The sequence below is a fragment of the Ixodes scapularis genome, unplaced genomic scaffold (genome assembly GCF_016920785.2).
Source record: "Ixodes scapularis isolate PalLabHiFi unplaced genomic scaffold, ASM1692078v2 PGA_scaffold6__148_contigs__length_123643588, whole genome shotgun sequence".
NCBI classification, from domain to species: Eukaryota; Metazoa; Arthropoda; class Arachnida; order Ixodida; family Ixodidae; genus Ixodes; species Ixodes scapularis.
In genome coordinates, this window is record NW_024609881.1 from 107,582,205 (window position 1) to 107,596,942 (window position 14,738).

Consider the following 14,738-nt stretch of genomic DNA (forward strand, 5'->3'; position numbering starts at 1 on the left):
GCGGTTGGTTCTACGTGGGAAGACGTTTCATAATTTTGACCTTTCACGAGATTTCGAAACAAAGATCTTTTTAGTCATCTAGCCTGACTTTTGACTTTATCTGTTTTCTGCCGTGCGTCAGCAACATATAAGGCTAAGCGGAAATATGTTTTATTGTGACATTTTAATTTGAGTTCTTATAAAACTATTCACCTTCACGTACACGTATAACAAGAATTAGTCACATTTAATTTCGCTCTTCTTATATTATTCTTTCCTTATGTCGAGAGTCAAACGTAGGCTAAGATTTGCGTCATTGCGAAGTACTGACTGCAAGTGTTTATTGAAAAAAATATATATATATTTTTCTTGATATTCCAGTTTTTGTTTGTCGATTCGTGAAGCGAGAAAAGAATTGTACAAGAAATTAAACAAAATGAATGAATGCACAAGTAATAAATGTAAAACATCAGCACTATAGTCACGAATGCTGGACAACAATCTACGCAATGGTAATAAACGAACATCACTGGGAAACTAATTCCAAATATAATGGCATAAGGAAAATATTTAAACACATTGGCACGTGGATGAAGATGTGAAATATTTAGTTGGCGGCATCTTTTTTAATAAGGTGCTTTTGCAAACGTTAGATACATTTTAATGACGCAAAATGTAATTAGTTAATTCAACGGTGTAAGGTTTTCAAGCATGCGGTTTACTACGCCCGTGAAACTTTTCCACGGCCAGAGAGAAAAACCTCAGGTCACCCAACACCACCGGTTTACTATGCGTGGAAAGTGGGGAAAAGTTTAAACCAGAAAGATTAGAGGGTGAAATATCTAGCCTACCGATGACGCATAAAACGTACTGCTTTCTTCTGAAGAGCTTTAAGCTTGTTGATATCAACCGTTTTTAAGGGTTGCAACGACAGAGCCATAATCAAAGATTGGTCGTCTTAAAGTTTATAATGTCAGAAGCTTTGTATGTTGTAGGACTCAACGTAAAGTACGCAGCCGGTATCCGAGTCCGTTAATTGTTACATGTGGAGTCAAAGTGATCTATCAGGTCATATCAGGCGAAAAAAGAAGACGCAAAAGGTACATTTAAATTCTCTTCAAAAGAAGAAAAAGTGTATGACTAGAGATATATGGATGCTAATGAGCTCCTAAAAAATGACATAAAAGCGGCTTTGCAAAAAGTAATAACATTTGCCAGGTGTTGCACCACTCACTGAAGCTAGCAAGGGAATTGTTAAGAGAACAGAACCCCGAGATGACTTGTGATATAAAACGCGATCGGCTGTTTATAGACGTATTTTAGTGGTAATGTTACGTGGAAAATCATCGATGTAAATAAAAAAAGAAGAGCTCCAAGTAGTTTGCGAACCACCCGATGACACATCTGCTTCCGAAGGATTCAATGAATTGAAAGTGGCACACTGTGAACGAAGGGAAAAAAGACTATGCACCCAGTCAGCCAGGGATTATTCTTTAGTATAATGTTAAGCGTATGGGTGAGTATAGTTGTCTTATTGTAGGATGATATTATTAACAAGGTGTTCTAGAAGAGAATATTGGAAAGTTTCCTTTTGAATGATTTGGTTTTGACACCACAGCCGTTTTACCGGTACCTCACACAGAGTAATTTACTATCCTCATCGTGGGAACCAAGCGCTATGAACACAAATGAACATCTTTTGAGGTTTAATGCTATTATGACCGACTTCGCGTGTCTGAGCTCGGTTGCGGGTCTTTCGTATTTAGGTCATTCAATACTCGCCTTCTGCTCACTGCCATCTTTGTTTACGAGTCTGTGGAATGTTTACTGACCATGCGCAATAGCTCAGCTCTTCTAAGTATCAGGGGCAGCGCATGCCTCACCAGCGCAGTAATTCGGCATTTTTCACTTGGGCATTAAGCCGTCGTAGAGTGTGTAAACCAGAAAAGGAAAATAGGCGTCATAGTTGAGTTTTGTACATTTCTGTGTTTCGTTGATATTTTTGCTCAGCGTTGGCTTGCCAGAAGGCTGAAAGTTCACCAGTTAGACTCTACATTTTATTCTACTTAAAAACGTACACATGGGTTTCGTTCTATCTCACATTTAGACTTATTCACTCAAAGGGGTTTCTTTCGTGTTAGGGTTAGGACCAAAAATAAATAAAATATAATCATAATTGGTAAAATTGAGACACTGAGCGCAGTAACGAATCCAGCTTTTTATTTCGACTGAATAACACGCTTTGAATTCACTGAAATGCAATTTACCGAAAATGTAGGTTCTTCTTAGTCAATTTATAATATTTTTTTTAGAAGAGAGCCTTGTATTATCCCTTTTACTGTGTTCATTTGAATAATTTTTGTTTGAAATGAGTTTTACTTTGGTTAGGTATATGTCTCTCCAGTGTAACAGCTTCAAAGGTTCGAGTAGCCTGAATAAAATGTATTACTTGCTGTCCCCGAAAGGCTATCAACAATGGAAAAGTCTAAATCAATTTTACTGGCGTCTAACAGCAAGAGGCTAGCTCTGTTAAAAAACCGTACCACATGTTTCCCCAAAAAGTCCAATTTGCCCTGTAGAGTACGACTGTACTGGCAATGTTGAAATGGATCATCTGAAGTATAAATACGTACGCATTATAGCATATATCGAATGTCTGATATAAATGTAACTAGGAGAAAGCATTACTGTCTTTTCGTGTCTAGTTCGGAAACAAAAATTGAAATAAAATTTCGCGTTTAGATGTTTCGATAATAGATCTTCAATCTAAACGCGAATTTTTCTGACGATTTCGTGTACTGAATTTTTACCGATAAAAATTTTGTTCGTAAAATCAAGGTAAACATAGCGTACAATACTAATAGAAATTCCATGGATATCTGGAAGTACGATAAAAAAACATATACTGGGTAGTTTCAGTAGGCTGTTTTCATAAATTCGCTTTGAAATATTATGAGCTGACCAGGTATTTAAGATGAACAAAATATCCTTTCAGAGTAGGAATATAGAAGGTACCACGCTCTGGAATGTTTCAAAATGTCAATTCTATTTCACTCTACTTTGTCTTTTTAAAACAAGTTAAAACTTCGGTCATACTGCTTGTGTTTATTAATGTATCCGGAAATATTACGAACAATATTAAACAGATACATTTCAATTCAATGTTGAGTTTTGTTATCGCAATCACAAACTCGTAACCTACAGCAAGTTCGCCTCGAATTCACATTGCGATTAGCATCATGTCCTCAAACAACTATCATTTCACAGCTACAGATGGAAGGTTTCTATGGGGTGTATTTTTATGTTGGTAATGCATTTATCAATTATATTATGCACCACATGTTTATGCAAGTTACAATTACATATATAAAAAATTATTTTGAAAACGGGGTGTTTTTTTAGTTTTTGAAGCTGTTTTGACTCTTGTTATGGTCGAAAATCACACAATAAATATATATTAACATTTTCGGTTTATTCTTCAGACAATTAAATTCTCTAAGCCTCTGGCTGTAGAATGTGCTTACGTCGTCACAACGTTGCTAGCAGAATGACCATTAATGCATGTCAAGAAAAGGTTCCACTACCCTGCTCTATCTTTCTCAGAATAAGAAGTATATTCAAAAATATGATCAAAATGCAAAAAAAATATGTAAGATTTCGAATGTTCGCACATTGTCTAAGAAATTGCCGAAATAAAGCTTGTACCCGCCACATCTTCGGCAAATAATGATTTAAGAATAAGCTGAGAATTAACACGATAATTTCTTTCCCCTTAATAGCTCAAAAGACGGAAGATATCCACTAAAATTTCATATAGCTAGCCACTGATAGTTGCTTTTGGTCATAGTACTGAACCGTTTGATTTCTATAGCACTCCAAATTCGAGACAAGCTGTGATTTGCAAGCCTGCAATTATGTAAAAATAAAATTCAGACTAAGCGAAAATCGTTCCTTGATACCTAATTAAGAATTTGCAGCCCAATGTAAAGCACGACGAAAGTCAAGAAAAAAAATTAATGGAGAATTGAAAACACTACTGCGCAGCAATTTATTTTTGCTCTCCCAAATTGCTCTTACTTTCAGTTCTTTCTAGTTGAGATTCGGTTCCGCTAATGCGAAGGACCGCACAATCACACGCGTTTTATTTCAAGCGAGCTTAAAAAGCCAACTCGAACATGTTGGATTTTAAATCGAATACCACACCATCCGGGTTTTGAGTGCGTGTTACGTTAATAAAGAATATGAACCAAATTATTGACCTACAAATTCCATTCTTAGACCGCCTCCTATCCTCCGGTATATATATATATCTATATATATATATACAAACTTGGTTTTATATCTGCAAAAGAAGAAAATAACCAGCTTTAATGTGCAGTTTGTATTTTTTGGGGCTCCATAAATCCCTGTGAATCTAAATTTCAAGCAAGTTACCATTATATATTATATTGTGTACAGTTTCTTCACTTGAGAAATGCCTTTCATTAAGAGTGTTCGGTAGGGCTCTTAACATTTATTCAACATTTCAAATAGAAAATTTGATTATACTATATATTCTTGCACTACCCTGCAAGCTGTTTTCGGTGGTGATTTGCTAGAAGTAATGAATTAGTTGTAATAATTCACTACTTCAAGTAATTTTATTGGGAGTACCATTTACAATTTTCATTTCTGTTCGGGCATGGAAAGTCCCAAGCATCTCATTATGTCTCCGCAGCCAATGAAATTTTGGCATTAGCTGATAACACAGCCGTACAACTAATCAGGTAGCAAACATATGCACGTAATAGGACACACCCTTTCTTCCTTAAGCTGTAGGTGACTATTTAATTTTACTTTCGTTTTCGTATTTGCAGAATGTGCGGAGGCAAAACCAAAACAAACATTGCCGCAATTCCGAGGTGCGCATGCTGCTTCCGGTTGGGCACTCTTTTTTCTGTTTTTTAGGACCCGCAGTGATAGATTACTTAAAAAGATTCACCGCCGATAACTGACTGCGGTACCACACGGAATTGACTTCTCCTGGACCGATATGCCTTCTAGATCCATTGGGTGAAAAGAAAGAGCAGTTCCCCCACAAGTCCACCGAAGCAGTCATGGGCGCATCGTCACGACTACCTATCAAAGCCACCAGGTCCATATACCCGAGTGTCAACTACTTCGTGAACGGCAAGGCATCGGCGAGGGGCCCCTACCTGCCCCAGGTGCCGAAGTTACGCGTCGAGCTTCCTCGCATGGGGTCGCTGAGCTGGGTGATGGTTTTAGCACACAATCTTCCGAGAGTTATATTACTCTTCCTTCAGCGCTACGCAAGTATCTGTAACACCCAATTTTTTAATGTTTTGACCACCTTTCTTTGGATTGTAAGGAATTTTTTTCCCCAGAGCACCATGTCACCTTGCATTTACACTTGCCTTAAAGACCCGATTGGCTTCTCTTATTTTTTTTTTAGTCGGTCAAGGCGACGCTTGCGCGGCATCTTCGCTAGTGTCAGATATCTACGCGTTTGTCGCGTTGCGCCATCTGTCGGCAGCACATCGAAGTAGGCAAGCACCGTTTGCTTAGCAGCGATCACCGAAGCTCGGCGGCGTCAGTGGCGTCCCTCGTCGCGAGAGAATTGAAAGAACTTCATTTGCGAAATTTTGTTCGTGCTGGTGAGCATCGTCAAGTTAAAAGCACGGGACTGGGGCATTTCTAAAGTTTCGCGCAGTTTCTCGCTAGTGAACCAAGAGTCGCCGCGCATCCACCCAAACACAAGGTAAACATGGGAAAACCGAAAGTATCCCCCTCCCCTGGTCTTGGCGACCGGAAGTGGGGCAAACACCTTAAATAGTGTGACCAAAGGTGGCTAACCAACAACTAAACAAGAACTACCCGCGCAAGATTGTAATAATTATATAATTCCGTGATCCCTCGAGTAACCTAATCTTAACTCTTTAATAATTCATAGGCTCGCACCTCTTTCTGCATCGGTAAGTGTGTAGGACTCGACCGGCGTATAAAGAACTAAGCTTGCACAATGGCCGATGGTGGGCTCTACTTGTATCTCCGTTGCCCGGAAGCTTAAGACATTGCGTTGTCGCGTGTGTCGCATGTTTAATGACATACCCTTTCGTTTCGTTTTACTTTGTCGCGTTTCTGACATGTTTGTGAAACCTTTACGTGCCAGATATGGATTTATCATTTGTCAATACTCAGTCTGAAAAATGACTAAAATTTAGAGAGTGGCATAAACACAAGCGTAGGCATTTTGAAAAAAAAATAAAAGCTTTGAAGTGCAGTTGTTCTAATAGTATGCCCAGATAAACGCTTAGTTTGACCCATGTTTGCCAATTGTTAGGGCCTAATTTGATTTTGCTCCAAGGCGTTAGTTCGAAAATTCTGTTCGTCTGCTTTTTAATGGCTTTCCTTTGGCCTGCCATATAATCGCCAAAGTGCCAAACTTCAGGAAACAATGCCACACATACATCGAGCAACCAGCACTGCAGCCTAATTCTAGCGCTTTTCTGGCAATCTTGTCCCAAAGTTTCCACATAGAAAATAAACGACTGGTACTGAAGCCTAGCTTTGGCACTTGTTTGTCGATTAGGCATACGGCTGCCGGGAACTACCAGGCAGTGAAAATTAAACTTGATATTTGCTTGACGATTTAGGGCCAAGATACCCAGACTCCGGCCAAAAATGGTCAAGTTTGGTTCTACTTGGGCTTTTTTCAGGCTTATTAAGACCCTAAATTCCCAAACAAATACGTATTTGGGCAAAAAGAACTGTGCTACCCGGACTGCTGTCGAATTTCTGCAAACTTGTGCCCCCTGGCGTCTGTTTTTCCGAACACTAAACACAACTGATAAGAAGCATAGCACATTATTTTTATTCGAGTATATCAATTTGTTATACAGATACTACAAGAAACGTAATGATGGGATATCGGAAACACGATTGCCATACTTTCAAATGAAATATTAAGATAGCACCTTAAGTTTGGGTTGAGAATTATTCGGGCAAAAGAATGGGCAAGCAATTTCTACCGTAGCAAGTAAAGCAAGAGATTATTTTAGACGTAATTGGTCGCGATAATTTGCTCATCTAGTAATTGAAAACTATAATACTTTTTAAGTAACGAGCGCAGGTCCGCAGGCTTCAAGCTCTTGACTGCAGAGAAGCGCCGAAGGACAGGGACGAAATGAAGGAAGTAACGACAACTGTTTGTGAAAGACAAAAGATGGAAAAGTTCAAAGCATTTCATCGACTCAAGGAATAGCGATCTCGAAAGGGCATGCATCAAACGCACTGCAAAGGTCACCACAATTGGCGAGGACTGAAGTCTGCTCAAGCCGCGAACTTAAGCGTATAAGGAATGTTTTAATTCACGCAAAGCAGAGTCAAAGAAGCAGCTGCTTTTTTGGACTCAAAAACAAGTATGATTGCTCCTTATATTTTGTTGACAAATTAAAGGTCATTGTTTTCGCGCAACATCTTTTTTATAACTGTTGTTTGTTCTTCCTGTTTGACGAATATTATAAGCTCTCACAACACTTCTACATAAATAGTCGTAACGTTCCACGGCGTTCCCACAACAACACCCTGCTGGTTCAAGGGAAGATCTAATCCGGTAAAACTTTTCTTAACTAGAAGTTACTGAGATATCTTTACCTCTAAATCTTTCGAACCACGAGAATCTCAAGTTCTATTTTTGGTTAAAATCAATCGAGCACAGCAGATAAGAATGTTAGATCGCCACCTGTCAGCTGCAGTGTGGCTCCGCATGCATGAGCGTTTCTTTATGTTAGTGCACCTTGTTTCAAATTTAGCCATAATGATAAAAGTGCATTGTTAAGAAGCTTGTCGTCTTGATGCGCTTGCTTCAACCGGCGAAACCAATCGCACACTGAGAATTCGCAGTGATCTCGTAGTATCTTTTTGTGTGCGATTGGTTTCATTAGTGATAGCACATGCACAAAGGCGACGAGCGCTATGACGATGCACTTTTTGCGCTGTCTGATTGGCTACTTCGGATTTTAGTGCTGGTTACACTCGGACCTAATGTGAAACGGAAGGTACTACGATAATGGGGAGCGCAAGTTCGCTTATCTTGCAGGTGTCTTGGTGACGTCAGAAAGACGCCGCGCTCTGATTGGCTGTGATAGAAGGATAGTGGGTAGACCTCAAAGCAAGCTGCCTTCATGTCTACCCACTATCCTGCATTCAGAAGCAATCAGAGCTCGGCTTTCTGACGTCACCACAATCCCTGCAAAGGAAGCAGACCAAATTGCGCTGCGTATTGCAATGATCAAACGACCACGTGCAGCTTGCGTAACCGAGAAGAAGTAATCATCCATGGTTACTGGGGTGGCAGCTTTTAAATGAGTGCTGAGTTATATGAATCTTAAAGATATGCGCATAAAAATGTTAGCGATATTCTTCTGAAACGATTGTCCAGAAGATACCATTTTTCTGTGACTTTTTCATCTGTATTTTGTATATTTATTATACGTGTAGTGTATGTTAAGGAAGATAGTCTCTAACGTCTTAAAATTAGAGAATAAAATTACTTAGTTTTATGTTTTTTTCTATGGGTTCTTATATGGCATTCGATTATAAAGGTTTATGGATGCTTGACTTTTTCCATCAGGGCATAGTTTTATACCCACATACTTCAATCGAAGTAAAGTCCACGTTTCTGCGCATGTAGTTGTATCTGATATTTGACGGCTGGATCAATATATATTTCTTTCTTATTCTTTTTAAAACTTCTATTATTCCTTTCAATGAATATAATAGAATTGGCACACAAAAGCATTTCAACGAGAGTGTGGTCACATTTTGCCAAGGTCTTGAACACAAATGCTAAGCAAACACATCTGTCAATAGCACGTTGCGATTATTACATTTGAAAAAATTGCTGTGTGTAGAAAATGGGAAACAGAAATTTCAACAAGAGTGTGACACCCCGAACATTTAGCAAGTTACACAAACGATGAGAGTTGGTCTAGGAATGAAGAAACGTTATTGCAATCAACTATATGGCTAGGGAGTGTATTCCCATCGGATGCTGTTTGTGAAAAGAAAGAACATTTCTAGATGTCGACGCGATAATGGTTTTGAAGGATTGTTCTTGTGTAAGCAAATATTGTGTTAGTTTTGGCTGAAATCCCGAACACTTTCATGATCGAAAACTAGAATTAACGAACTAAAATCAAATACAACACTGACTCTCAGTTAGATACATTACTAACTGCGAGAAACTTGCAGAGTTGTTTTTGCAGCAGAAATGACGACAAGTGTTCTATTGGCCGTGATCGCATTGGGAGGTGTTTCACTGATCATGGGAGACACTAATCATCGCCACCTTTATGGAGTTTCATTTGAAAACGGTAGTACACATTTTTCACTCTATTCACAATGTTCTACGGGCGATTTAATGTGTGGAATTGTTAGTTTAAACTGTTATAGTTCCTGATTTAATTTTTATTTCATATAATTTTTAATTTCATATTTACCTTCAGGACCCAAATGCATTTTTCTGAAATGAATGGGACGAAAACCTGTAGTAGGAATACGAAAAATATTAGCCAGATTTCTGAACCAAATAAGAAAAATTAAAACAACAAATAAAAATCGCTCGTAAGCTTTAAAAAAAGTAGAGACTTTTATGATGGGTAGCAATCATAATATTATTTAGAGCTTAGAACACTGGTGGTGCAGTCAGGTAAAAACCGACGCAACCTTTGTAGTTAGCCTACTCATCGTTTTTTTTTCTTTTATAAATTAACTCCCTCATTTAAACCAAAACAAAAATAAAGCTAAAACGAAACTTGTATACTTCTTCTGTAAGGTTTTTGGTCCTTCCTGTAGATAGAACTCGCCCAAGTCACATTCGTTCTTTCTTGATTTATTGTGCTGTTATTTACCACGTTATGCAATCCGTTGAAAAATATTGTGTTTTCTTGTGTTAGCTTTAAACCACTTGTAATGGGGAAAAAAACGATACCTTTTGAGAAAAATGCGAAATATTTGTTTCTCTATTGAGTGAAGTCGTAAATCAATGCGAGTGAGGACCGGAAGTGAAATGTAAAGTTACGAACTCCGGGTGTTTCATGAGTGCGCTTGTCACTTCTCCAGGAGCCGATTTCAATGCATGACCACATATCAAGAAAAAAAATCAATCAGGCCGGAGGTAAAAACAAACACCCAAAACCAAATGACCTACCTTAAATAAAAAAACCACGTTATTCAATCACAGCTGATCAATTCTAACAGCGAAGGTTGAGAGCTTAGTGTTTTTTTTGCCATATTTTTATTTCATCTGAAAATAGTAGCAGGTAATTTAACTACATAGTGCAGATAATTTTTCACTGTTCACCTATTTGCTTCCTATTTCCAAAGCCAAGCCGCAAACGAAATTGGTTAGCTCTGCCATTGATACTTGCCCTGTGAAAGACACGCGCACTCTGCATGGGAGCAACCCAAAGTAAAGAAATATGATCTTCCTCCCAGTACCATACTGAGAGATGGAGAGCGTCATACGACTTCTTGTGAAGACGCTGAGTTTTTTCAGAATCGAAGATGCCACCGCTAGAGTCACTGAAAGGTCATTATGTTCATAGTTCTATGAGTGTGATTCATTTATTGGCATCCTTATGACCTCAACGCGCGATCTCATTGGCTGAGGAACGACAATAATAGGCTGCAGACGCACCACGCACTGCGGTTAAGTTAACAGTAACGAGGGTCAACAAAGAGGTGGTTTTAGAAACAGCCCTCAAGGGAGGCTCAAGACTTGGAATAAATCAACTAACCTTTTCCACGTGTTAAAGTATGGTACTTTGGACCCGGTTTCCTACTTCCCTGGTTCGCCCCTACGCCCATCAAACTGGCGCGGCGGCCCATCCATAAATGCTGGATGGATGGGTGGATGGAGGAATCCGGCTGAGCCCTTTGGATCGCGCGGTAGCTTACGCAACCTAGCCATTTTGTGCTATGCTATTAGGCGGATACAGCGCTACCTACAGACACTGGAACGCTGATACGAGGTTATAGGGGCATGGAATAGAACGAAAACGCAAGAGCAAGTCAGCTTTAGAAAGCGTCACCAGTTGTTGGCAGAGACACCTGAGATATAATATTCAAATTTACACGAACATATTGCGTTCGCTGATTTCACAACATTCCAAAGAGCTCATATCCAGTTAATAAATATCGGGCGCTGTGTCCGTGATGCACAAAATAAAAGCGGCAACAAAGTATTATGCCTCAGCTTCGAGAGAACATTATATACGCCAAATTATGTTACCCTAACAAAATAGGCAGAAAACAGACACACCAACGTTTACTTGTTTTACTGCAACATTACCTCACTGGGTTGACTATTCTGGAGACGCCAACATTTTCTCCGGTACAAAAGGTATCCTCTCTACGTTTTTCGAAAACCTTCGAAGCCACGTCGTCAAAGCATTCCCGGCATTGCATTGCTGTTTCTTGGCACCGTCGTCTTTTTAACGAGCCAATTGGGATTTTTCAACACCTTCCGTCCCGTTAAGGGTGCTTCTAATAAATTCGCAGAATGCGAGAACGTTCCGAGGACAACATTTGTGACGCAGCACCATAAGCGGTTGTCCTTTTCGCTCCTCCTCCGCTCGCGACGAGGCTCATCACACACGACCTTTTCTGCACCACTCACGTCCGAGGGATTTGACAACATAGTGTTGCCGCCATGGAAGTTTTCTTTTTTGTTAAGAATATTTAGACAAAATTTTGTGATTGTCCGAGATTGTTTAGCTTGAAATGAACTAGTTAAATTTACATATGTGAACAAATCTGAGGTATATAAGTAGTTATAATGTGAACATTGATGTATATTAATGTTTCAACGCATTCTTTTACCGTTCATTCTGCAGGTACATGCAAGTACCGCAATCAAACACTCAAAGATGGAGGCCTTGTAAGATTTAAGTACCCTTGTGAAATCTGGCTTTGCGATGTAACAGCGAAAAACCTTACAGTTAAAGGGTTTGTAATTTATATTCTCACCGTTTGCAGGAAGCCATCTGGCAAAACCGTAGCTGTTAACTTATTATAATGCGTGTTCATGTCTAATTTTTATATCTTGATTAAACTGACGGCTAGTGATGTTGTAATACGTTATTCGCTTCGAAAATGTAAATATCAATAAATAGGTGACGATGGCTAGAAAAAAATTATAACCTGTTTTTCCTTTTGTATTTTGTTGCATCAGCAAGACCTCTCTATAATCACGTTCAGGTTACCAAGAAAAAACGCGGATTTGCTGGTACCAGCACTAGAAAATACGTTTTTTGTTGCAATAAGTATAAACAATTTAATTAAATTGAATTCTCATAACGGAAATAGTTGTTTACGCATTGTTTACTTTTTAATGCGAGTGCATTACCTGCCCCATGGAGCGCAGCTGACGTTGGCTGGGATCGCGAAAAACAGGCATCTAAATAAACGGCAGTTAAAATGGCTGCGACGCGTTCCCATTGGCGGTGACGCGTCATATCAGATGCTTCGTCCCGGAAGTCAGCGGGGCACTCAAGGTCAAAGTGGACGCGCCTAAAAAAGAAAACACAAAGAAAAGCACAGCAACGCAGATGCACCGTCACGGAAGGCGTGGAGCCGGCGGATTTCACGGCGCATGCGCAATGGGGGAGTGTTATGTCACCGCCGGAGCGCCATGTCCGATAGGAAGACACGGCGCTGTGTTTATAGGAATACGCTGCGTGTATGAATGCGTTCGCATTCCTTCACGTAAGCAGTCTTAAGTGTTATTTTTTCAAGAAATAAACATTTCCTGTTCTACGGGAATTTATTCGTTTTTAAAAGAGACTTTAACGAATACATTATGTACCTAATCAATTCACATCTCATAAACCGTATTTCACTATGCGGGTGTTAGTTAAAGATGATGGAGAAATAAGTTAAATACTTTACCATTTGAAAAACTCATTTTATAATCAACTGCTTGGCAGAAAACAAATGTTGCAGTTGGTCTTGAAATTAGACACAATATTTCGGCGAACATAAAAAAGTGGAATCAAATTTCTGTATAAAAACTTAAAGATAAGCAAAATTAACTTATGTATCGTTGGAATTGTACATGTGCACATAGGGTATTTATATAAACAATTAAATTGTTGTCAAGTCTCTTGAGTTTGGTGCAGAGCCACACCATGGACTCAAATGTATGTAAGTATACAGTAAATTCAAAAGGGACATTAATAAATAATAAGGATGTTTATGCATTTATTAACAGGAACGCTTAATTCGTATGGGTGTTTATTCTCACTTATTTTTGCCATACGTTATTTTATCCATGCCCGTTTCTAAATACATTGGGTTATAGAAGAGGGTAATTTGGACCAGTTGGTTCAATATCAAGGAGAGGGGCCGAAAAAACACAAGGAGGAGAAGAGACGTAAACACTGGCACCAGCGTTTACGTCTTTTCTTGTCCTTGATTTTTTTTTTTTTTTTGGCGCCTGTTCTTTATGGGGGTTTTAGAAGTCCAACATTTAAATACCAAAATGTGCACTTCACTTTTTCTTAGCTTAGGCAGACTAATCGATTAGAATTTTAGACATCGGGATAAATTCCGGGAAATCATTGCAATCGTTGCACACATTATAGAACTCTAGAAAGTGGGCGAACTTAACATGTATACTAAAACACTCAAACACTGTGAAAGAGAAAGGAAAGGCAAACACTGAGGCCACTGTGTTTGTGTGTGCTTTCTTTTTCGCAGTCTCGGTTTATTTTTACAATGTTCAACTACCACCAGCTTGTTTGAAGACTAACCTTATATTCATTAAAATATATATACGTGTTCGGGTTTAAAAAAAATATTTCATTTTATTCCTTTAGGTGCAATGTCAGACCCTATAGAAGTTGCGTCTTCGTGCACAGCCCTCGTTACTACTGGCCACTTTGCTGTCCGGAGTATCCGATCTGCTAACGTAATGTCGAAGATAACCGAAGTTGCCAATTTTTTGAATAAAAATGTTTTCCTACAATTTTTACAAGCAACTCGCTCCTCTTTCTTAAACAGACAATGATACTCTCCAATTTTTTTTATTTCTTGCAAGGCGATTTATTTCAGTGTCAGTAGACTACCAAATCGATATCTCGCTACATGCAGTGTCCACGTATAGTTATAATAAAGTTATAAAATGCAACTCCTCGAAACCGAAACCGAACCTTAGATTAGGGATGAAGAAGAAACACAGAGGAGGGGTATGGCACCGAAAATCATGCAACTGTCCAACTTTTCTTCTTTTTTTGTTCTTTAATCTACGTATTTCCGCATCTTTTGTGGGTTTTAGAAGCCACGAAAAACGGGTATCATATTTGTTTGTCCATTTATAGAATTGAGTGTATGTCTTCGGTGACCCACGACTGATTATCTTTGGTAGTTGTGTCTAAACCATAGAAAACGGCAGGTGAGAACGGTTAAGAGAGTGAACGCGTTTCAAACCGGCCAGTTCCCAAGCGGCGGTTCTCGTGCGGAAAGAAAACGAATTTCGAGCCTCAAATTGTGTTCTGGGGATTTGGACTCTCAAATGTCATCTACAAATAAAAAAATTGGCGAGCATAAATACTCTGTGAGTGTCCCTTGAAATTTTAACTTCACGAGAATTATGGTAAATAAAAACGGGTAACCTGAGAACCACTTCACTGTTCTTCTAAAATTTTTAAAATCTCTACACTTCTCCCTTAAATCAGATGTTGAACTACTGTCTGACA

At 39.0% G+C, this 14,738-nt stretch overlaps 1 protein-coding gene across 1 annotated transcript; it reads left to right on the forward strand.

Annotated features, from left to right (window-relative positions):
* Positions 1 to 9,250: 9,250 nt before the first annotated feature.
* On the forward strand, positions 9,251 to 13,950 carry LOC115326442. The gene is made up of 3 exons (XM_029987319.2): positions 9,251 to 9,353; positions 11,877 to 11,988; positions 13,860 to 13,950. The coding sequence occupies exons 1-3, from the start codon at positions 9,251 to 9,253 to the stop codon at positions 13,948 to 13,950; spliced, it is 306 nt and encodes a 101-aa protein (XP_029843179.2).
* Positions 13,951 to 14,738: the final 788 nt, after the last annotated feature.